This window comes from Oncorhynchus mykiss, chromosome 25 (assembly GCF_013265735.2).
Source record: "Oncorhynchus mykiss isolate Arlee chromosome 25, USDA_OmykA_1.1, whole genome shotgun sequence".
NCBI classification, from domain to species: domain Eukaryota; kingdom Metazoa; phylum Chordata; class Actinopteri; order Salmoniformes; family Salmonidae; genus Oncorhynchus; species Oncorhynchus mykiss.
Window position 1 is genome coordinate 354,821 of NC_048589.1, and position 23,464 is coordinate 378,284.

General features: G+C 40.3%; 1 protein-coding gene across 2 annotated transcripts in view; it reads left to right on the plus strand.

The window, feature by feature from the left end:
• Positions 1-662: 662 nt before the first annotated feature.
• The window catches only part of LOC110505206 (MAM domain-containing glycosylphosphatidylinositol anchor protein 2), a 232,727-nt gene continuing 209,925 nt past the window's right edge, over positions 663-23,464 (plus strand). For both annotated transcript variants that reach the window (XM_021584281.2, XM_036962460.1), the window contains exon 1: positions 663-1,513. In XM_021584281.2, the coding sequence (XP_021439956.2) occupies positions 1,441-1,513 (73 nt within the window). In that variant the 5' untranslated portion in view covers positions 663-1,440. The remainder of the gene's footprint in view (positions 1,514-23,464) is intronic.

Consider the following 23,464-nt stretch of genomic DNA (forward strand, 5'->3'; position numbering starts at 1 on the left):
GTTGTTGATTCTTCACAAAAAAAATACAGTTTTATATCTTAATGTTTGAAGCCTGAAATGTGCAAAAGGTCGCAAAGTTCAAGGGGCCGAATACTTTTGCAAGGCACTGTATGTGTAGCCTATGACAGTATGTTCCAGTTCCCGCAACTTCGCACAGCCTTTGAAGAGGAGTGGGCCAACATTCCACACACCACAATCAACAGCCTGATCAACTATGTGGAGATGTGTCACGCTGCATAAGGCAAATGGTGGTCACGCCAGATACTGACTGTTTTTCTGATCCATACTATTCCCAGTCATGTGTTAGCCATAGATAAGGGCCTAATGGTTTTATTTAAATTGACTGATTTCCTTGTATGAACTGTAACAGTCAAATCTTTGAAAGGCAAATCACATGCAAAACTTAACTAATCTGCCACACAAGCAAATGCTTTGAACTCTTACCAAAGCCTCAGGATTTTAGTCTATGCGTCATACTTTTAAAATATTGTTTTGCCCGGAACCTGCCTCCTAAATGCATGCTTTCATAAAACAGTTGCTCATAGTCATAGCACCATGGTTCATTTTTCAGTGTGCAAGTGCCTCCCATACAAATTAGATCTGAGGAGTCACGCACTTGACGTAGGCAGGAAGCGAAGGCTCGGCGTGTCACTACTGCACGTAGTGCGCAGCGTGACTGACCAAGTCCTCTTCAAATAATCATGTACAAGACATTTTGAGATAAAAACGCGCACGTAACGAGGACTCACTTTTATTTCGATCGACACAAACTGGAGTTTTTAGATAACCTACATGAGCAAAATGCGCTTCTAAAACAGGGAATTCTCATGTTCACCGTATTTGGCCACAGTGGTAGCATGAACGCATCACATCCAGAGGCTCAGCCTCATCTCGGAACACCTTTTGCCTCGCTGTACTCGGAAGGCTGTGGCAAACCTTTGAGAGGGGAGGGAAAGCCGCAAGTGTATATCAGAATGTGTTTCATCCCTGTTTAGCAATGGAAGTTGCTGGAATTGGTGAAGGGGCAGTGGATACGCGTGGATATCACTGGACACCGAATGAGCTTGTTCTCGAAAGAATTCTTGGCGTTGCATCCTCGGTTACTTTTACAATGTCAAAATCAAGGAGATCCTCTTGAGGCTTGAAGTATGCACGGACATTGGCACATCAGTCAAAATCGCCTATCAAGGCACAATATTTACCCGTTTGTATCCAGCATTGTGAATCATTTAACTTAATAGACCTGCTTTCCTCAATGAAATATGGGCAGAACCAAATGTATTTCATAGCGCATCAAATGAAAAGTCGTTATACGATGTCTCAACCAGATTTAAGCTGAATCCAGGTGCGGAACGGCGGGAACTGAGTTCTGACCATCTGCATCTCGCCTTGGGAAGAAGCTGTCACCATCGAAGTGGATATGTTGACATTAACGTGAAGATGGGTTTAGTTTTCGGTCTCTTGTGGCTGTTCAACATATTTTTGGAGGGCATTCATTGCCAAGGAGTGTATGGTAAGCCAATGCATTTTTAAATACCCAACAGCTATGATTAATACCAACTTGACCTTGTGAAAATTGAGTCGAATATATGTTGTACAGTGTATCTCTATTTCTGTAGGCTATAATAGCCTATGACTCGCCCACAATGTCGTAGATTACAACAGGTATGTCATCATTACATTTAAAGACGGTGGCTCGCTCAAACCACAGGTGCTCTCAAGCCATTAGGATATTTCAACCAATGTAGCATTGACACTGTTTCCGAGCGTCTAAAAATATACATCTCATCGTCAGTGGTGGTGTTTATATTCCGCCACCGCGTTTGTGCGTGCGTTAAAGCGACTGGTTTAGCACCAACCCACGACGGATTGTAGAGCCTCAATCTACCACCCACGGCAGCACAAGCCTGGCAAAGGCACCAACCTCTAATCTGATGTATAGAGCTGGTGGAATTTGATGGAATCCTGTCCTTAGACCTATATATCTAAATGTTGGATTCAATCACATCTGAACGGTTAGAGAAAATTATAGCTTATATTGTACGTTGAAGGTTGAAATATGAGAATGATGTTATATGACCAATAATGTCATTGTGGGCATTTTAAAACCAACACCTAGAAATGGTCTTGAAATAGGGTTTCATTGCCCCATTTCCTTATCGATTAATAATCATTAGCTCAATGTCATTCCCAGAGACTAATACTTTTACAAAATCAGATTACTGGCATTGAGAATTTGGCACACATAATCTCTTCATGCCATGACTGCAACTGGGGGGAGGGCTATTCCTCATTTGGTGTCATATTTGATCCACTGTTCAACTTAATGCATGATCAAATCAAAGTATTTGTCACATGCTTTGTAAATAACAGGTTTAGACTAACAGTGAAATGCTTACTGACAGGCCCTTCCCACCAACAATGCAGAGAGAAAGAAAATACAGAAATAATAGAAAAGTAATAATACATACACAATGAGTAACAATAACTTTGCTATACACACAGGTACCGAGTGGATGTGCAGGGGTATGAGGTAATTCTTGTAGATACTGTATGTACATGTAATTTGGAATAAAGTGACTAGGCAACAGGATACATAATAAACAGTAACACCAGGCAAAAAGGGGCAATAGACTGGGTAGCTATTTGGTTATTTAACTAACTATTTAACAGTCCTATGGCTTGGGGGTAGAAGCTGTTCATGGTCCTGTTGGTTCCAGACTTTGTGCATCGGTACCACTTGATTTAAATACTATGGTGGCCAATAGCCAGCTGCCGGTGTTGGGCATGAATCAGTGGCACTGCCTGTGGTTATGGGGTGAGCCGAGTGCATGATCACCTTTGCCATAAAGGTTCAGACCTCTTGTCATTGACTGTAGTCCACTCACATACAGAGAGTATACATTAGGACAATCCAACCGCTACCGCCAATGTAGCAATTGATGGAGAACAGCTCGACCACGGCTTGAATAAGCTATGAATAAGCTATTCTGTGGGCACTACCAACAAGTTCCAAACTTTTGGCAGAGGCTGTAGTATACATTGCTCACTCACAGGGAGGCCACAGTATTGTTTTGCTATATGTTACACGTGACCCAACCTTTATCAGTGGTTTCCTACTGGAATGTGGCTGACTTATTATTTTTATTCAGTTTTTTTTTCAGATACAAATAACTTTGGGGTACAAAAACCAAATATGCATTTATTCCTGTCTTCCTATTCCTCTCCTCTCAGCAGTCCCTACCCTTGTTGTAATGGGACTTTCTAGGCCTAGGGTAGGGTCTAAAAATGGGCAACAAACATTGTTTCTAACAATGTAGGAGTCCATTAATCAAGTATTTGAATGCACTGAATTGTTAAATGTACGCAGTAATGCATTGTGTTCATCTACAAAATAAAACCATTTAATTGAACTTAGTTTGCACAATTTCCAAACTTAGAGTATATATAAAAAATAAAAAAACATTAACAACCAAAACTATCTGACAGGGTAGTACAAATATAGTGAGAAAATACTAAACATGCAAAACAGATTCAATAAAAAAATACTAAGATATTAATAAAAAATAAAAAACAGGAAATTGGTCCATGATTTACCTTCGACAGATTTTGTGAATATACAAGGTAACGCAAAATACTAATCCAAGGCATTCATTTTAAAAGTGATTAAAATTAGAAAGTTATGATGATTTCTGGTTAAAGTCACTCTACATTCCTCCACAATAGGGTGTTATACCAACGTATACGCATCCATTAAACAAACAGCTTGCACATTCCAAATAACTCACCTAAAAACTACACAGGTCATAGAGTCAGTTGGAAATGTAGAAATCTGACCGCAAATATTCTAAAATAAAGAATTAGGCCATTGAGAGGTAGTGATGCCAAACTCTAGCCTCCGTGGTGGTCTATGAGCAATTTGATGATCCTGTTGATGCAGGAATGCAAACTTGTAGTGTATTCTATGTTTAAAAAGGCTTCTAAAGTGTGTAATTTCCACTTAAAAATGTCAGACTTTATTTGCCATAATGAAAAATGAATTAACCCCTATAAAAAGGGTTAATTAATTATAATCCACAAAACAATTCACATTTCCTGCTTTGTGAAACTGGCTCAAATTAAGATTTAATTTGTTATACAGTGAATACACAAGGAGTCACTGTAGGTTGCAACATTGTTACTGTCTGCACATCTTTATCTGTAGGCAAATGTTTATATGTAGGCAAAAAATCGATACCAGCTAAAATCATTAATCACTCATTGGCCCCAATTTGCAATATTACTGCTTTTAGATATGCATAGTGACTGTAATGGATTCAGAGGCTTTGACGGATAATGGTACACCTTAGCACTTTCATTTGGTTGGTCTGAAAGCAGGTACATTTTTAATCAGTCTTTTTTAAATTCTCATTTTGTGTTTTTATTGAAGATCAAGTAGAAATGTAAAGTTAAATGAACAAAGACTTGAATTAATTGTCAACCTGGAAGGATATAGTAGTGCTAATGGTTACCATTGGAGTGCTGGCACGAGTGTAGTGTCAAATCTTGCCAGAATTTGTACGTGCCAAATTTACATAGGTTATATGTTCATACCTTGTTAGGAAATCATACATTCTTTAAATCTGTGTAGCATTGAGACTTTTTTTGTAGAAAACTAAGATTGTGATTTTTACAGTATCTTGTAGTGTTCAGTAATTTACTGCCGTCACAGTAGCCATACATAATTTACATTTGCTCCTGAGAATGATTTAATTGCACCTCACTTTAAATGCAGTATGTCAAATCTCTGCAGCATTAAAATATAGTTGTATAGCTTTCCTTTTCTTTCAATGCTTTTGAAGTCTACAAAACCTTGAACATGCCTGCTCAGTGGGTCTTCTTCGTGGCCTAGACCCGAATTTGACTTCTAAGATATTCAAATTATCGTTGATTGCAAAAGATTAGGATTTTTTTTTGCATTTAAGTTCTTATTTCTTCCCCCACAGACGCCTTCACCAGTTATCTTGCATCCAGGCCCCCTCATTCTCTAGCAGTGGGACTGGGAACCATATTCAAATGAGTCCTCTCTCACCCACCTGCTTGTATCTATCCTACAAATTCTCAGAGGGGTAGACTTGATCCATCGATCATATACTGTGTAGCCTCAGGTCCAGGCTCCCTTCACTTGGGAGTATGGTTACGTGAGACTATAGACACTATGTGACTGAATAAAAATTAATTGAAAAAACGAGTTGACTTCTCTACACACATCTTGAATCCTTTTCACGGTACGATGACGTCACCTCTGCCTCATAGAATCGACACAACATGCAATTCGTATCCACGGGCTGCCGAGATACCCGATTTCCCCAGTCACATTCACATAGTTAATTGCCCAGAGAACATGCTGCAACAAATAGAAGTATACACTCCTTCCTATATGGAGCGTTCGGCTCAGTTCAAGTAAAAATAAAGCATTTCTCGAAGACATCCGATCAGTCTGCAGTCTTTCAGTGGGTGGTGTGTACATTGACCCCTGAGACTGAGTGCTTCAAGTAATTATCCCGTGCTTATACACTACCGTATGCCTCCTTTGTGCTGTAGTATGGTACTGTAGGTTAAATGATCTGCAAACTGGGGAATCAAAATGGCCCGTTGATAATTTCCATTATTCTTTTAGCTGTGATGAGGCGGTAATGTACTTAAGCTACTGTATGTACAGCAGAAACTATAGTTCTCTCAGGACAAACATTCCATTCGCTAGCCTCTGCAAACAAAAATAGTGAAAAGCGTTTTTTAAAGTGGCTTCTCCCCAGCCATTAGGCATCTATTCTTTTTTAATTTATTTTATTTTACCTTTTAATTAACCAGGCAAGTCAGTTAAGAAAAAATTATTGTTTTCAATGACGGCCTAGTGGGTTAACTGCCTGTTCAGGGGCAGAACGACAGATTTGTACCTTATCAGCTCGGGGGTTTGAACTTGCAACCTTCCGGTTACTAGTCCACCACTCTAACCACTAGGCTACCCTGCCGTATTAAGACACTTGTCACATCTCCAGCATGCATTGCTCAGCATTACAGGGACTGATGTGATTAAAATCACTGGTGATGCTGGGTCAGTGGAAAAAAAACAATGCATATGCTGTACTAGAGGGTAAATCCCATTGCTCTGGGATCAGGTCAGAGGAGATTACTATTTGACGTCAGAAGTAGGTGTGACGGTCATGGAATTTTATATGATGGTAAGGCTGCAGGCCCAGACGGCATACCCAGCAGCGCCCTCAGCATGCGCAGACCAGCTGGCTGGTGTGTTTACGGACATATTCAATCAATCCCTATCCCAGTCTGTTGTTCCCACATGCTTCAAGAGGGCCACCATTGTTCCTGTTCCCAAGAAACTGAGCTAAACGACTAACTTCCGTCATCATGAAGTGCTTTGAGAGACTAGTCAAGGACCATATCACCTCCACCCTACCTGACACCCTAGACCCACTCCAATTTGCTTACTGCCCAAATAGGTCCACAGACGATGCAATCTCAACCACACTGCACACTGCCCTAACCCATCTGGACAAGAGGAATACCTATGTGAGAATGCTGTTCATCGACTACAGCTCGGCATTTAACACCATAGTGCCCTCCAAGCTCGTCATCAAGCTCGAGACCCTGGGTCTCGACCCCGCCCTGTGCAACTGGGTACTGGACTTCCTGACGGGCCGCCCCCAGGTGGTGAGGGTAGGCAACAACATTTCCACCCTGCTGATCCTCAACACTGGGGCCCCACAAGGGTGCGTTCTGAGCCCTCTCCTGTACTCCCTGTTCACCCACGACTGCGTGGCGACGCACGCTTCCAGCTCAATCATCAAGTTTGCGGACGACACAACAGTGGTAGGCTTGATTACCAACAACGACAAGATGGCCTACAGGGAGGAGGTGAGGGCCCTCGGCGTGTGGTGTCAGGAAAATAACCTCACACTCAACGTCAACAAAACTAAGGAGATGATTGTGGACTTCAGTAAACAGCAGAGGGAACACCCCCTATCCACATCGATGGAACAGTAGTGGAGAGGGTAGTAAGTTTTAAGTTCCTCGGCGTACACATCACAGACAAACTGAATTGGTCCACCCACACAGACAGCATCGTGAAGAAGGCGCAGCAGCGCCTCTTCAACCTCAGGAGGCTGAAGAAATTTGGCTTGTCACCAAAAGCACTCACAAACTTCTACAGATGCACAATCGAGAGCATCCTGTCGGGCTGTATCACCGCCTGGTACGGCAACTGCTCCGCCCACAAGCGTAAGGCTCTCCAGAGGGTAGTGAGGTCTGCACAACGCATCACCGGGGGCAAACTACCTGCCCTCCAGGACACCTACACCACCCGATGTCACAGGAAGGCCATAAAGATCATCAAGGACAACAACCACCCGAGCCACTGCCTGTTCACCCCGCTATCATCCAGAAGGCGAGGTCAATACAGGTGCATCAAAGCTGGGACCGAGAGACTGAAAAACAGCTTCTATCTCAAGGCCATCAGACTGTTAAACAGCCACCACTAACATTGAGTGGCTGCTGCCAACACACTGACTCAACTCCAGCCACTTTAATAATGGGAAATGATGTAAAATATATCACTAGCCACTTTAAACAATGCTACCTAATATAATGTTTACATACCTTACATTATTCATCTCATATGTATATACTGTACTCTGGAAGGCTTTTGTACTGTACTCTGGAATGAGTAGGTGTGTCAACTTTTGACTGTTAATGTGTGTGTATTTATATATTTATTCTACACACATTTCTCCTTTCCTGTGCTCCTGACTGCACGTGCTGTCTTAGAAATAGAATGAATAGAACGGCGTCCCCATTCAAATCAATGATAGCATTGATAGCATCCATTTACTGTATTGTTACACAATTTATAAACTCTAAAATGCTGCAGAAACAAGCTGAATTGACTCCAGCCATTATCACCTTGTTGCTGTAGCTTCATTCACCTCAGTCAATAGGGGATTTAACATTTATACAAACACGTCTGACAATTATTAGTTGCCTGCTACGCACTAGCTGAAAATCGGAAATAAAACTAGTTTAGTTTCATCTCAAGTCAATCTCAAGTCATCATAGGTACACTTCAACTATGACAGACAAAATGAGGGAAAGAAAATCCAAAAAATCACATTGTAGGATTTTTAATGAATTTATTTGCAAATTATGGTAGAAAATAGGTATTTGGTCACCTACAAACAAGCAAGATTTCTGGCTCTCACAGACCTGTAACTCTTCTTTAAGAGGCTCCTCTGTCCTCCACTCGTTACCTGTATTAATGGCACCTGTTTGAACTTATCAGTATAAAAGACACCTGTCCACAACCTCAAACAGTCACACTCCAAAGTCTACAATGGCCAAGACCAAAGAGCTGTCAAAGGACACCAGAAACAAAATTGTAGACCTGCACCAGGCTGGAAAGACTGAATCTGCAATAGGTAAGCAGCTTGGTTTGAAGAAATCAACTGTGGGAGCAATTATTAGGAAATGGAAGACATACAAGACCACTGATAATCTCCCTCGATCTGGGGCTCCACGCAAGATCTCACCCCGTGGGGTCAAAATGATCACAAGAACGGTGAGCAAAAATCCCAGAACCACACGGGGGGACCTAGTGAATGACTTGCAGAGAGATGGGACCAAAGAAACAAAGCCTACCATCAGTAACACACTATGCCGCCAGGGACTCAAATCCTGCAGTGCCAGACGTGTCCCCCTGCTTAAGCCAGTAGATGTCCAGGCCCGTCTGAAGTTTGCTAGAGAGCATTTGGATGATCCAGAAGAAGATTGGGAGAATGTCATATGGTCAGATGAAACCAAAATATAACTTTTTGGTAAAAACTCAACTCGCCGTGTTTGGAGGACAAAGAATGCTGAGTTGCATCCAAAGAACACCATACCTACTGTGAAGCATGGGGGTGGAAACATCATGCTTTGGGGCTGTTTTTCTGCAAAGGGACCAGGACGACTGAACCGTGTAAAGGAAAGAATGAATGGGGCCATGTATCGTGAGATTTTGAGTGAACCTCCTTCCATCAGCAAGGGCATTGAAGATGAAACGTGGCTGGGTCTTTCAGCATGACAATGATCCCAAACACACCGCCCGGGCAACGAAGGAGTGACTTCGTAAGAAGCATTTCAAGGTCCTGGAGTGGCCTAGCCAGTCTCCAGATCTCAACCCCATAGAAAGTCTTTGGAGGGAGTTGAAAGTCCATGTTGCCCAGCAACAGCCCCAAAACATCACTGCTCTAGAGGAGATCTGCATGGAGGAATGGGCCAAAATACCAGCAACAGTGTTTGGAAAGAGTTACAGAAAACGTTTGACCTCTGTCATTGCCAACAAAGGGTATATAACAAAGTATTGAGAAACTTTTGTTTTTGACCAAATACTTATTTTCCACCATAATTTGCAAATAAATTCATAAATCCTACAATGTGATTTTCTGGATTTTTTTTCTCATTTTGTCTGTTATAGTTGAAGTGTACCTATGATGAGAATTACAGGCCTCTCTCATATTTTTAAGTGGGAGAACTTGCACAATTGGTGGCTGACTAAATACTTGTTTGCCCCACTGTATATATCATTCTTGTTGAAAGCAAGTCTGAGAAACAGTAGATCTCTTCTATGTGTGCTATTTATGTGCTTCCCATTCTTAAGTTTCGTCTTTTACTTTCAATTTTGTACATACAATATTTTTGGTTATTGAAATTTCACAGCGGTTTATATTGTACAATGATTCTCTACACTTGTATTGTCACAAACTGAAATTAGGCGAACTATTCTAAGTTTAGCAACCAGGAAATGGCAGTGTGATTTCTTCATATTGCACCTTTTTTAAAATAGTAATTCTCAAGGCCAATTTCAGCCTTTGCCCAACCCCTTAAAATGTAAAAAAAGAAAAATTCATTCAGGTGAGAAGTTGTGTGTGGGGGGGATATTAATTTGGGGGGTGGGTTTCTTTTTTGTTTTTCATTAAAGTTACTAAAGAAAACAAGGCAACAGTGAACATGTCGACCCCACGAATGATGCAGCACCCCCCTTTGGCCAATCAGTGTTATTTTGTAAATGCTGGATCTTTAGGGCAAGACACATTATTCACCCAAGTTTCGTGAAAATTGGCCAGTGGTGTCTGCGATATTGTGTGTGACATACAGTTGAAGTCGGAAGTTTACATACACCTTAGCCAAATACATTTAAACTCAGTTTTTCACAATTGCTGACATTAAATCCTTGTAAAAATTCCCTGTCTTAGGTCAGTTATGATCACCACTTTATTTTAAGAATGTGAAATGTCAGAATAATAGTAGAGTGATTTATTTCAGCTTTTATTTCTTTCATCACATTCCCAGGGGGTCAGAAGTTTACAATACACTCAATTAGCATTTGGTAGCATTGTCTTTTTTAAATTGTTTAACTTGGGTCAAACGTTTCAGGTAGCCTTCCACAAGCTTCTCACAATAAATTGGGTGAATTTTGTCCCATTCCTCCTGACAGAGCTGGTGTAACTTTTATTCATTTATTTTATATTTCACCTTTATTTAACCAGGTAGGCAAGTTGAGAACAAGTTCTCATTTACAATTGCAACCTGGCCAAGATACCTGAGTCAGGCTTGCTCGCACAAGCTTTTTCAGTTCTGCCCACAAATTTTCTATAGGATTGAGGTCAGTGCGTTTTGATGGCCACTCCAATACCTTGACTTTGTTGTCCTTAAGCCATTTTGCCACAACTTTGGAAGTATTCTTTGGATCATTGTCCATTTGGAAGACCCATTTGCTACCAAGCTTGTCTTGAGATGTTGCTTCAATATATTCATAGAATTTTCATCCCTCATGAAGCCATCTATTTTGTGAAGTGCACCAGTCCCTCCTGCAGCAAAGCACACCCACAACATGATGCTGCCACCCCCGTGCTTCACGGTTGGGGTGGTGTTCTTCGGCTTGCAAGCCTCCTCCTTTTTCCTCCTAACATCATTTTAGCCAAACAGTTCTATTTTTGTTTCATCAGACCTTTCTACAAAAAGTATGATCTTTGTCCCAATGTGCAGTTCAAACTGTAGTCTGGCTTTTTTATGGGGGTTTTGGAGCAGTGGCTTCTTCCTTGCTGAGGCACCTTTCAGGTTATGTCAATACATAACTCGTTTTACTGTGGAAATAGATACTTTTGTACCTGTTTCCTCCAGCATCTTCACAATGTCCTTTGCTGTTGTTCTGGGATTGATTTGCACTTTTCGCACCAAAGTACGTTCATCTCTAGGAGACCGAACGTGTCTCCTTCCTGAGTGGATTGACGGCTGCGTGGTCCCATGGTGTTTATACTTGCGTACTATTGTTTGTATAGATGAACGTGGTACCTTCAGGTGTTTGGAAATTGGCTGATTTATTTTGCTTTTTCCCATGATATCAAGAAAAGAGGCACTGAGTTTGAAGGTAGGCCTTGAAATACTTCCACAGGTACACAAAATGGTACCTCATGCACAAAGTGGTTATCCTAACCGACTTACCAAAACGATAGTTTGTTAACAAGAAATTTGTGGCGTGGTTGAAAAATGAGTTTTACTGACTCCAACCTAAGTGTATGTAAACTTCCGACTTCAGCTGTATGTACTAATGTACGGCCGGAGAAACATCCATAGTAGGGTTGTGGGGCAATGTAGCGATATAATTTGGTACCCCCCCATATCACAATTGGGATTTAAACAATTGCATGTAATAAATAGCTGAATTATTGTATCCAGAGGGTGAACACTGTACACTATGGGTGAGGGTTTAGTTTTTCTTTTTCATTAGGATAAATCAAGGGAAGCTTTTTTGATATTGAGTGTTTATCGACTTTAGGGAAGGATTTATGGAATATTAAGGACATTGAAAGTCTGTCCGCATTTGCCGGTCAAGGATGGATTGATTCTTATTGTCGGAGTGTTTGCAGCCAGTAGCCTATTATTGTTTTCCGTCGCTGGGTCTTGGCTCTCTCCTTTTCATGAGCTTCTTTAGGACAACAGGAACAGATATCACATGCTCCAAACTGTTGAACGGATCCATAACCAAAAGGTTCACAACAGCCAAGAGCTCAAAGCTATCACAGCGCTAGGTAGCCAGCATGCAAACAGCTGAAAATAACAGCGGTCTATCACCGCATCTGGCTGACTAAACTAGGGGTTAGGCTAAATGAATAAGGTTTTGATTACGTTCCTAATTGTGGAAAAAATATTTAGAGAAACTTAACTTACGACTGAACAGACAAATGTGATGGATATTATTCGCTAAATGACCCACTTTTGCACCAGCGGCAAAAACCATACAGTATGTAATCTATCTGGACAATGGATGTAGCCAGAGCCATACAGTGGGGAGAACAAGTATTTGATCCACTGCCGATTTTGCAGGTTTTCCTACTTACAAAGCATGTAGAGGTCTGTAATTTTTATCATAGGTACACTTCAACTGTGAGATCCAGAAAATCACATTGTATGATTTTTAAGTTATTTATTTGCATTATATTGCATGACATAAGTATTTGATCACCTACCAACCAGTAAGAATTCCGGCTCTCACAGACCTGTTAGTTTTTCTTTAAGAAGCCCTCCTGTTCTCCACGAATTACCTGTATTAACTGCACCTGTTTGAACTCTTTACCTGTATAAAAGACACCTGTCCACACACTCAATCAAACAGACTCCAACCTCTCCACAATGGCCAAGACCAGAGACATCAGGGATAGAATTGTAGACCTGCACAAGGCAGGGATGGGCTACAGGACAATAGGCAAGCAGCCTGGTGAGAAGGCAACAACTGTTGGCGCAATTATTAGAAAATGGAAGATCTTCAAGATTACGGTCAATCACCCTCGGTCATGCAAGATCTCACCTTGTGGGGCATCAATGATCATGAGGAAAGAGCCCATACCTACACGGCAGGACCTGGTCAATGACCTGAAGAGAGCTGGGACCACAGTCTCAAAGAAAACCATTAGTAACACACTACGCCGTCATGGATTAAAATCCTGCAGTGCACGCAAGGTCCCCCTGCTCAAGCCAGCCCATGTCCAGGCCCGTCTGAAGTTTTACCAATGACCATCTAGATGATCCAGAGGAGGAATGGGAGAAGGTCATGTGGTCTGATGAGACAAAAATAGAGCTTTTTGGTCTAAACTCCACTCGCTGTGTTTGGAGGTAGAAGGATAATGAGTACAACCCCAATAACACCATCCCAACTGTGAATCATGGTGGAAACATCATTCTTTGGGGATGCTTTTCTGCAAAGGGGACAGGACGACTGCACCGTATTGAGGGGAGGATGGATGGGGCCATGTATCGCGAGATCTTGGCCAACAACCTCCTTCCCTCAGTAAGAGCATTGAAGATGGGTCATGGCTGGGTCTTCCAGCATGACAACAACCCGAAACACACAGCCAGGGCAACTAAGGAGTGGCTCCGTAAGAAGCATCTCAAGGTCCTGGAGTGGCCTAGCCAGTCTCCAGACCTGAACCCAATAGAAAATCTTTGGAGGGAGCTGAAAGTCCGTATTGCCCAGCGACAGCCCCGAAACCTGAAGGATCTGGAGAAAGTCTGTATGGAGGAGTGGGCCAATATCCCTGCTGCAGTATGTGCAAACCTGGTCAAGAACTACAGGAAACGTATGATCTCTGTAATTGCAAACAAAGGTTTCTGTACCAAATATTAAGTTCTGCTTTTCTGATGTAGCAAATACTTATGTCATGCAATAAAATGCAAACAAATTACTTAAATCATACAATGTGATTTTCTGGATTTTTGTTTTAGATTCCGTCTCTCACAGTTGAAGTGTACCTATGATACACACCTCTACATGCTTTGTAAGTAGGAAAATCAGCAGTGTATCATACTTGTTCTCCCCACTGTATATTTAGAGTTGGGGCAACTTCAAGAATTTCTAATATTGTTCTAATTCTAGATATTCAGTTACATGGCTTTAAAAAAATATTCCCCATGTAATGTTAATGGGTGCTAATATTGCTGCCATAGAATGTTGTAGCGTCATGTACATGCATCATATGTAATGGAGATAGCTCAATGTCCCAACTCTCTAAACCACGTGTCAAACTCATTCCACGGAGGGGCGAGCGGGTTTTCACTCCACCCTACTTGATTGATGAATTAAGGTCACTATTTAGTAAGGAACTCCCCTCACCTGGTTGTCTAGGCCTTAATTGTAAGGAAAAGCCAAAAACCCGCAGACACTCGACCCTCCGTGGAATGAGTTTTATACCCCTGTTCTAAACATCTAGCTTTGGATATAGCGCGTTTTTGTATGAAACAAGTTTGTTGGATATCTCGTATGGCAAAAAAAATAAAACACATTCGAAAGCACATCTAAAGTTAATATTTTAAAAGTAGGAGAACAGCCATAATTCATACACAGGGACCCATGAGTATTTGTTTTAGATACAAAATTGGCGTTTATCGTGTTTTGCAATCAAACCCTTAATTTACAGTGTAGTCATTTTTAGCTGTCATGTTATAACAAACTAGCTAACGCTGGGTAGTTCTGGCTGTGTGAAAAACTGATAGCTAATATTATGAAGTCAATAATACTTGCTGGCTAGTACAGAATTACTTAATTCTTCATAGGGTCAACAAGTTAGCAATGGATGTGCCGCCAGTCAAGAAGATAATTTTTTTTCCCTCTATCGTAATCGCTCCTCTTTCACCCCAGCTGCCAAACTAACCCTGATTCAGGTGGCCATCCTACCCATGCTAGATTACGGATACATACTTTATAGGTCAGCAGTTAAGGATGCTCTCGAGCGGCAAGATGTTATTTATCATTCGGCCATCAGATTTGCCACCAATGCTCCTTATAGGACACATCACTGCACTCTATACTCTTCTGTAAACTGGTCATCTCTGTATGCTTATTTATAAAACCCTCTTAGGCCTCAATCCCCCTATCTGGGATAACTACTGCAGCCCTCATCCTCCACATACAACACCCGTTCTGCCAGTCACATTCTGTTAAAGGTCCCCAAATCCCACACATCCCTGGGTTGCTCGTCTTTTCAGTTTGCTGCAGCTAGTGACTGGAAACAGTTGCAACAAACACTCAAACTGGACAGTTTTATCTCAATATCTTCATTCAAAGACACAATTATGGACACTCTTCCTGACAGTTGTGGCTGCTTAGGGCGGCGCACAATTGGCCCAGGGTCGTCCGGGTTTGGCCAGGGTAGGCCTTCATTGTAAATAAAGAATTTGTTCTTAACTGACTTGCCTAGTTAAATGTAATTTTTTCCAAGGACTGTAAGTAAGGTTCTTGGCAACTGCCCGCACACCTCCCCTGGCAAACTAGCTGGCTGAATTTGAGTGCTCTCAGCCTAGATGTCTTTAACTTTATCACAGTGATTATGGGTCATGAAGGTGTGTTCCATGTGCTAAGACTTTGTTTGTATCATGATCATGGCAGGAGAGTGAAAGCCATGAACAGACGGGCAGAGTGGGAGCGAGGCCTCAAACCAACAGGTAAGCTAGTGGGATGTGCCTCTCCAAGTAGAAGTGAACCGATTAATCGGCAGTGCCGATTAAATTAGGGCCGATTTTCAAGTTTTCATATCAATTGGTAATCTGCATTTTTGGATGCCGATTACATTGTGTTCCATGAGGAAACTGCGTGGCAGGCTGACCACCTGTTACGCGCGTGTAGCAAGGAGCCAAGGTAAGTTGCTTGCTAGCATTAAACTTATCTTATATCTTCACATAATCACTAGTTAACTACACATGGTTGATGATAGTACTAGGTTAACTAGCTTGTCCTGCGTTGCATGGCTGTTAATTTATAATCGAATCACAGCCTACTTTGCCAAAAGGGGGATGATTTAACAAAGAGCATTCGCGAAAAAAGCACAAACGTTGCACGAATGTACCTAACCATAAACATCAATTCCTTTCCTAAAATCAATATACAGAAGTACTTTTAAAAAAAAATGCATATTTAGTTAAAAGAGATTCATGTTAGCAGGAAATATTAACTAGGGAAATTGTCACTTCTCTTGCGTTCATTGCACGCAGAGTCAGGGTATATCCAACAGTTTGGGCCGCATGGCTCGTTGCGAACTAATTTGCCATAATTATGACATAACATTGAAGGTTGTGCAATGTAACAGCAATATTAAACTTAGGGTTTCCACACGTTCTGTAAAATACGGAACGGTTCAGTATTTCATGGAAAGAATAAACATTTTGTTTTTGAAATGATAGTTTACGGATTTCACCATATTAATGACCAATGGCTCGTATTTCTGTGTTTTATTATATTATAATTAAGTCTATGATTTGACAGAGCAGTCTGACTGAGCGTTGGTAGGCGACAGCAGACTAGTAAACATTCATTCAAACTTTACTGCGTTTGCCAGCAGCTCTTATCAATGCTTGCGCCACAGCGCTGTTCATGACTTTAAGCCTATCAACTCCTGAGATTAGGCTGGCAATACTAAAGTGCCTATTAGAACATCCAATAGTCAAAGGTATATGAAATACAAATGGTATAGAGGGAAACACTCGACGCGTCATAATTCCTATAATAACTACAACCTAAAACATCTTAACTGGGAATATTGAACCACCAGCTTTCATATGTTCTCATGTTCTGAACAAGGAACTTAAACGTTAGTTTTTTTTACATGGCACATATTGCACTTTTTTACTTTCTTCTCCAACACTGTTTTTGCATTACTTAACCAGTTGCATCTCTAGGGGCGCTATTTCATTTTTGGATAAAAAACGTTCCCGTTTTAAGCGCGATATTTTGTCACGAAAAGATGCTCGACTATGCATATTCTTGACAGTTTTGGAAAGAAAACACTCTGAAGTTTCAGAATCTGCAAAGATTTTGTCTGTAAGTGCCCCAGAACTCATTCTACAGGCGAAACCAAGATGATACATCAAACAGGAAATGAGCAGAATTTCTGAAGCTCTGTTTTCTAATGTCTCCTTATATGGCTGTGAATGCGACAGGAATAAGCTTAGGCCTTCTGCCGTTTCCCCAAGATTTCGGCAGCATTGTGACGTATTTGTAGGCATATCATTGGAAGATTGGCCATAAGAGACTACATTTTCCAGGGGTCCGCCCGGTGTCCTTTGTCTAAATTTGTGCGTAATCTTCAGGTGCGGGCATTTTCTCCTGGGATTCAGGAGAGAAAGCACACTTCCACGAACGATATATCATCGAAGAGATATGTGAAAAACACCTTGAGGATTGATTCTAAACAACGTTTGCCATGTTTTCAGTCGATATTATGGAGTTAATTTGGAAAAAAGTTCGCGTTTTGAGGACTGAATTTTCGTTTTTTTTTTGGTAGCCAAATGTGATGTACAAAACGGAGCTATTTCTAATACACAAAGAATCTTTTTGGAAAAACTGAGCATCTGCTATCTAACTGAGAGTCTCCTCATTGAAAACATCTGAAGTTCTTCAAAGGTAAATGATTTTATTTGAAGGCTTTTATGTTTTTGTTGAAATGTTGCGTGCTGGATGCTAATGCTAATGCTAACGCTAAATGCTAACGCTAAATGCTAACGCTAAATGCTAACGCTAGCTAGCTACTTTTACACAAATGATTGTTTTCCTATGGTTGAGAAGCATATTTTGAAAATCTGAGATGACAGTGTTGTTTACAAAAGGCTAAGCTTGAGAGATGGCATATTTATTTCATTTCATTTGCGATTTTCATGAATAGTTAACGTTGTGTTATGCTAATGAGCTTGCTGATAGATTTACACAATCCTGGATACAGGGGTTTTTTCATAGCTAAACGTGACGCAGAAAACGGAGCGATTTGTCCTAAACAAATAATCTTTCAGGAAAAACTGAACATTTGCTATCTGAGAGTCTCCTCATTGAAAACATCTGAAGTTCTTCAAAGGTAAATGATTTTATTTGAATGCTTTTCTGTTTTTTTGTGTAAATGTTGCCAGCTGAATGCTAATGCTAAATGCTACGCTAAATGCTACGTTAGCCATCAATACTGTTACACAAATGCTTGTTTTGCAATGGTTGAGAAGCATATTTTGAAAATCTGAGATGACAGTGTTGTTAACAAAAGGCTAAGCTTGAGAGCTAGCATATTTATTTCATTTCATTTGCGATTTTCATGAATAGTTAACGTTGCGTTATGGTAATGAGCTTGAGTCTGTCTGTATTCACGATCCCGGATCCGGGATGGGGAGATCAGAAAGGTTAAACAAAATTGAGCATGTTTCATTATTTATTTGAGACTAAATAGATTTGATGTATTCTATTAAGTTAAAATAAGTGTTCATTGTTCATTCAGTATTGTTGTAATTGTCATTATTACATACTGTATATATACAATTGAAGTCGGAAGTTTACATACAGTTAGGTTGGAGCCATTAAAACAAGTTTTTCAACCACACCAAAACTCTAGTTTGTTAACAAGAAATTTGTGGAAAGTCGGTTAGGACATCTAAACAATTTAAAGGCAATGCTACCAAATACTAATTGAGTCTATGTAAAATTCTGGCCCACTGTGAGAATGATGAAAGAAATAAAAGCTGAAATTAATCATTCTCTCTACTATTATTCTAACATTTCACATTATTTTAAATAACGTGGTGATCCTAACTGACTTAAGGGAATACCCCCCAGAAATGGACAAAAATGAATGGGATCTTATTGGCACGGTACGAAACATATACACAATGTACAATACCACTCAAATGGATGTTGTTTCATTCAAAACTGATTGCAAATGCCATATGGCAAATGCCAAGTGTCTCACAGCAAAAATCCCAATAGATGGCGAGCACGCGCCACCGTAAATGTTCATATTGCAAATGCACATCAAGTGGAAAAATCAACCCAAGGGTCAGATTTTGAAAATTGGGGAAAGAATTCAGAAACTTATCACCCCCTTAAAACTTCTTAACCTCTCTGGGATATGTGGGACGGTAGCATCCCACCTCGCCAACAGCCAGTGAAGTTGCAGGGCGCCAAATTCAAAACAACAGAAATCCCATAATTCAAATTCCTCAAACATACAAGTATTTTACACCATTTTAAAGATAAACGTGTTGTAAATCCAGCCACAGTGTCCGATTTCATAAAGGCTTTACGACAAAAGCACACCAAACAATTATGTTAGGTCAGCACCTAGTCACAGAAAACACAGCCATTTTTCCAGCCAAAGAGAGGAGTCACAAAAAGCAGAAAAAGAGAAAATGAATTACTAACCTTTGATCTTCATCAGATGACACTAATAGGACTTCATGTTACACAATACATGTACGTTTTATTCGATAAAGTTCATATTTATATCCAAAAATCTCAGTTTACATTGGCGCGTTATGTTCAGTAGTTCCAAAACATCTGGTGATTTTGCAGAGAGCCACATATATTTACAGAAATAGTCATAATAAACATTGCTAAAAGATACAACTGTTATGCATGGAATTTTAGATCCACTTCTCCTTAATGCAACCGCTATGTCAGATTTCAAAAAAACTTTAAGGAAAAAGCAAACCATGCAATAATCTGAGTACAGCGCTCAGACACAAAAACCAACCATACAGATATCTGCCATGCTGTGGAGTCAACAGAAGTCAGAAATAGCATTATAAATATTCACTTACCTTTGATGTTTTTAAACATATTTTTTTTCATTTCGTTGTGTTTGCCAAATGTCAAACGGTACTATCTGCAGAAAAAACTACAGAAAGTTACCTGCGAGGCCAAGACATGAAATAATAAAATGTGAGAGAGCAAAAGGGCAAAGTACAAGAACATTTTGAGGATAAATGACTCGCCATGAAAAGGCTCCCTAATTAAATAAAACATTGTAATGTATTTGTTTATTTTCCGCTCTGTTTCCCAGATAATTATCATCTGCTAAGGAGTCAAGATTGTTTTGATACACAATTAGGCTAAATAACCACATTACATAAGAAATACTCTATTATATGTCTGGTTGGAACATGGAAAATAGGTCTCTTACACAACCTTGTTTCTACCACATTTTGGCATTACATTATTGCATTCACATCCCTCTCATTGACTTAAATAATGTTGTATATATTGCATGTAAGGAAAGGATATAGCCTATTTGCATGGAAAGACGTCAGTTTGTTGACAGACAGTGATATTGTGTGACTGAATGTATCTGCTCATTTGCCCCTCGTTAATCTGCATCACGCACATAATGGCATTCTTTCGCCTTAGGAACCCATCTGCCAGAGAGAGAACTGAATGTTTTATCAACACACACAGATTAGGCAAATGCTCAGTTCACAGACCACTGAAGAGGCCAGTTGTAGATTAGAAAAACTGGAGCACTCTCAATTAAGCGGGAAAGCCACTATCCTTCCTCGGGCTCAGTGCTAGACTGGTAACTTGCACTAAGAGAATCCGACACAGATTCTATTGATGGCAATGGATATTTTGTTGATTCATTGCACACAATGCCAAACACTTGAATTTGACACGTGGTCCAAATTGAGTAGTGTGAATATATTATAACTCCAGTTTAACATGATAAATCAGAATTATGAAGGAACCTATTGGGGTATAAGAGGTTGGAAATGGGTTCAAGGTGTCAGATGTGTGCAAAAGACAGACAGACCTTTGTGACTGCCAGTTTAACTGTAGTTAAGCACTGTAGTTAAGATATACAGTATAATATAATAATCAATATGATATTATAATATCATATAATAGGATATTCAATGTATCGTGTCACATGATATACAATATTCACTCACCGGACATTTTTTTTTCTTAGGTACACCAACTAACAGTGAGTCACGTGGCTGTGGCTTGCTATATAAAGCGGGCAGACAAGCAAAAAAGACATTCAGTTACTTTTCGATTGAACGTTAGAATGGGGAAAAACTAGTGACCTAAGAGACTGTGAGAGTGGTAGGATCGTCAGTGCGCCTTCCTGGGCTTTTCACGCACGACAGTGTCTAGGGTTTACAGAGACTGGTGCGGCAGTCCTGTGGGCAAAAATAGTTTGTTGATGAGAAAGGTCAAAGGAGAATGGCAAGAATTGTGTAAGCTAACAGGCGGACCACAAACAGATAAATAATGGCACAGAACAACAGTGGTGTACAGAACGGCATCTCGGAACGCACAACTTGTTGATACTCGCACTCCTATCAGCTAAAAACAAGAAGAAGCGGCTCCAGTGTGGGCACACAATCACCAACACTGGACAATTGAGGAGTGGAAAAACATTGCCTGGAACATGACATTGCCTGTAACATTTTGCTACACTCGCAATAACATCTGCTAGCATCTGCTAGCCATGTGTATGTGACCAATAAAATTTGATTTGACAGCGAGTGCCTGGTCAGACCTCAACCCAATAGAGCATCTTTGGGATATGATTGAACGGGCTGTTTGCAGCATGAATGTACCACCGTCCAATCTGCAGCAACTGTGTGATGCTATCGCGTCAGCATGTACCAACATCCATGTGGAACGTTTCTGACACCTTGTAGAATGCTCTGAAGAATTCAGGCTGTTATGGATTCAAAGAGGGGTCCGATTTAGTACTAGATGGTTGTAAGGCTGTTGCGGTGACCGTATTACCGCCACACCGGCAGTCATGACCACAGTAAAATTCCATGTGACCATTGAGTCACGGTAATCTCCTTTTATGCACTTGGACATGCTTTGGTAGTATCCAACTTGCTAACGACCATCTGGTCCTAATGGACTAGGACTCAGGGCTCTATTGGGGCGGCAGGAAGCCTAGTGGTTAGAGCATTGGACTAGTAACTGAAAGGTTGCAAGATCGAATCCCCGAGCTGACAAGGTAAAAATCTGTCGATCTGCCCCTGAACAAGGCAGTTAATCCACTGTTCCTAGGCCGTCATTGAAATAAGAATTTGTTCTTAACTGACTTGCCTAGTTAAATAAAGGTAAAGTAACATTTTTTTTTAAAGATCCCTTTAATCAGTCTCACGTCAATGCAATCAAAAATCACAAACACTTATCAAAAAGTATACTGTTTTCAAAACTCGTATCACTGTGATGATCAAGTTAACATGGTCGCTGTTAAACATGGTCGCTGTGGATGTTGTTTCAAAGCTTAACACAACAAAATGGACAGTGCTTTCTAAGGTGATGATTAATTCAAAACACCCATATGCATATTAGAACTTATGAGCCAAAGTCCAAAAAAAAAAACGGAATAAAAATATGATAGGCTATGTATTGTGTTATGGCACAATCGCATATTACCCATGGCAGAAAAACATGAAACAAAACTGATTTATGATGTCTTTGGTCTAGCCTATACTCCAAAATTGAACACATTTGAGTAACTGCCTTCGTGTGGACTGTGTATTATTATGCGTACTGGATGGACTCGTTATCTTATGCTATGCTCAAATTTATATCCATGATTCTGTGAGAGACCCCTAGGCGATACTTTTGGTTAATTGATTGTGCAGGGCAGTTTACGGTTAGCCTACAATTATAGTGAATTTGTATTTGGATTATGATTATTATTTATTTATTTTTTTTTTCATAACACTACCTCTAGTTATACAGAATATCTCACCACCATGCCTTCCCATTTCCTCTCCTCCATTATTCCTTTCTCGAGCATGCAGAGAAAGGCTGTTTTAGTGAAATAGGTTTCGTTGCAAAAACATTGATGTTCGGAAACTATTGATGTTCCAGAACAGATTTAACTTGGTTTCCCATGGTATGCATAGTTTGGGCAGAATACCACCACCCTCCATTTGCTATTTGAGTGCATACAGATGACATGTCTTTTTTTTCCCCTGCCCCTGTTCCTGCCACTTTGATAATGGGCCATTCTAAATCAAAACTAATTTGACATATAAAGGAACGATTACATTGAGAATAGTCTGATGGGTGAAAATATGACCACTTCATGAGTGAACAGTTCTGCAGCCTCAGGCAAGGAAGAGAACGCTAGCTTTTTTTGTGACTTTCTCAATGCATCAATAGCCTATAGTCGCATCGTGCAGCCTATATATGTTTTGATTTCTAAGACATTGTAAGGTTTGTAACATTCACAAAGTTGCCAAAAAACTGTAAATCTAGTGTATAGGACAGACAAATTATCACTTTTACGCTCAACATAGACCCTTCCTATGCACACTCGCTCTGGATTGGGAAAATACCCTTTTTATTATATTCTTCTTACTATAAAATCATATAATATAAAATAATGGCATGTGACTTAAGCATATATTTTCAGCTAAATGAGCAAGCCTACAGTTTATGAAATGGAGATTAGCCAGATACAGTAGGCCAACTCATATTCTGTTCTCTGAAATAAAATAAATTCATAATGTTTCTTTAGACCTGACTAAAATAAATAATGGATTCAATGTGATGTATATACAATTAATTAATTAGACTTAAAAAAAAATGATGTTCCAAAGGCACGCATCAGCGGCTTGTATGCAG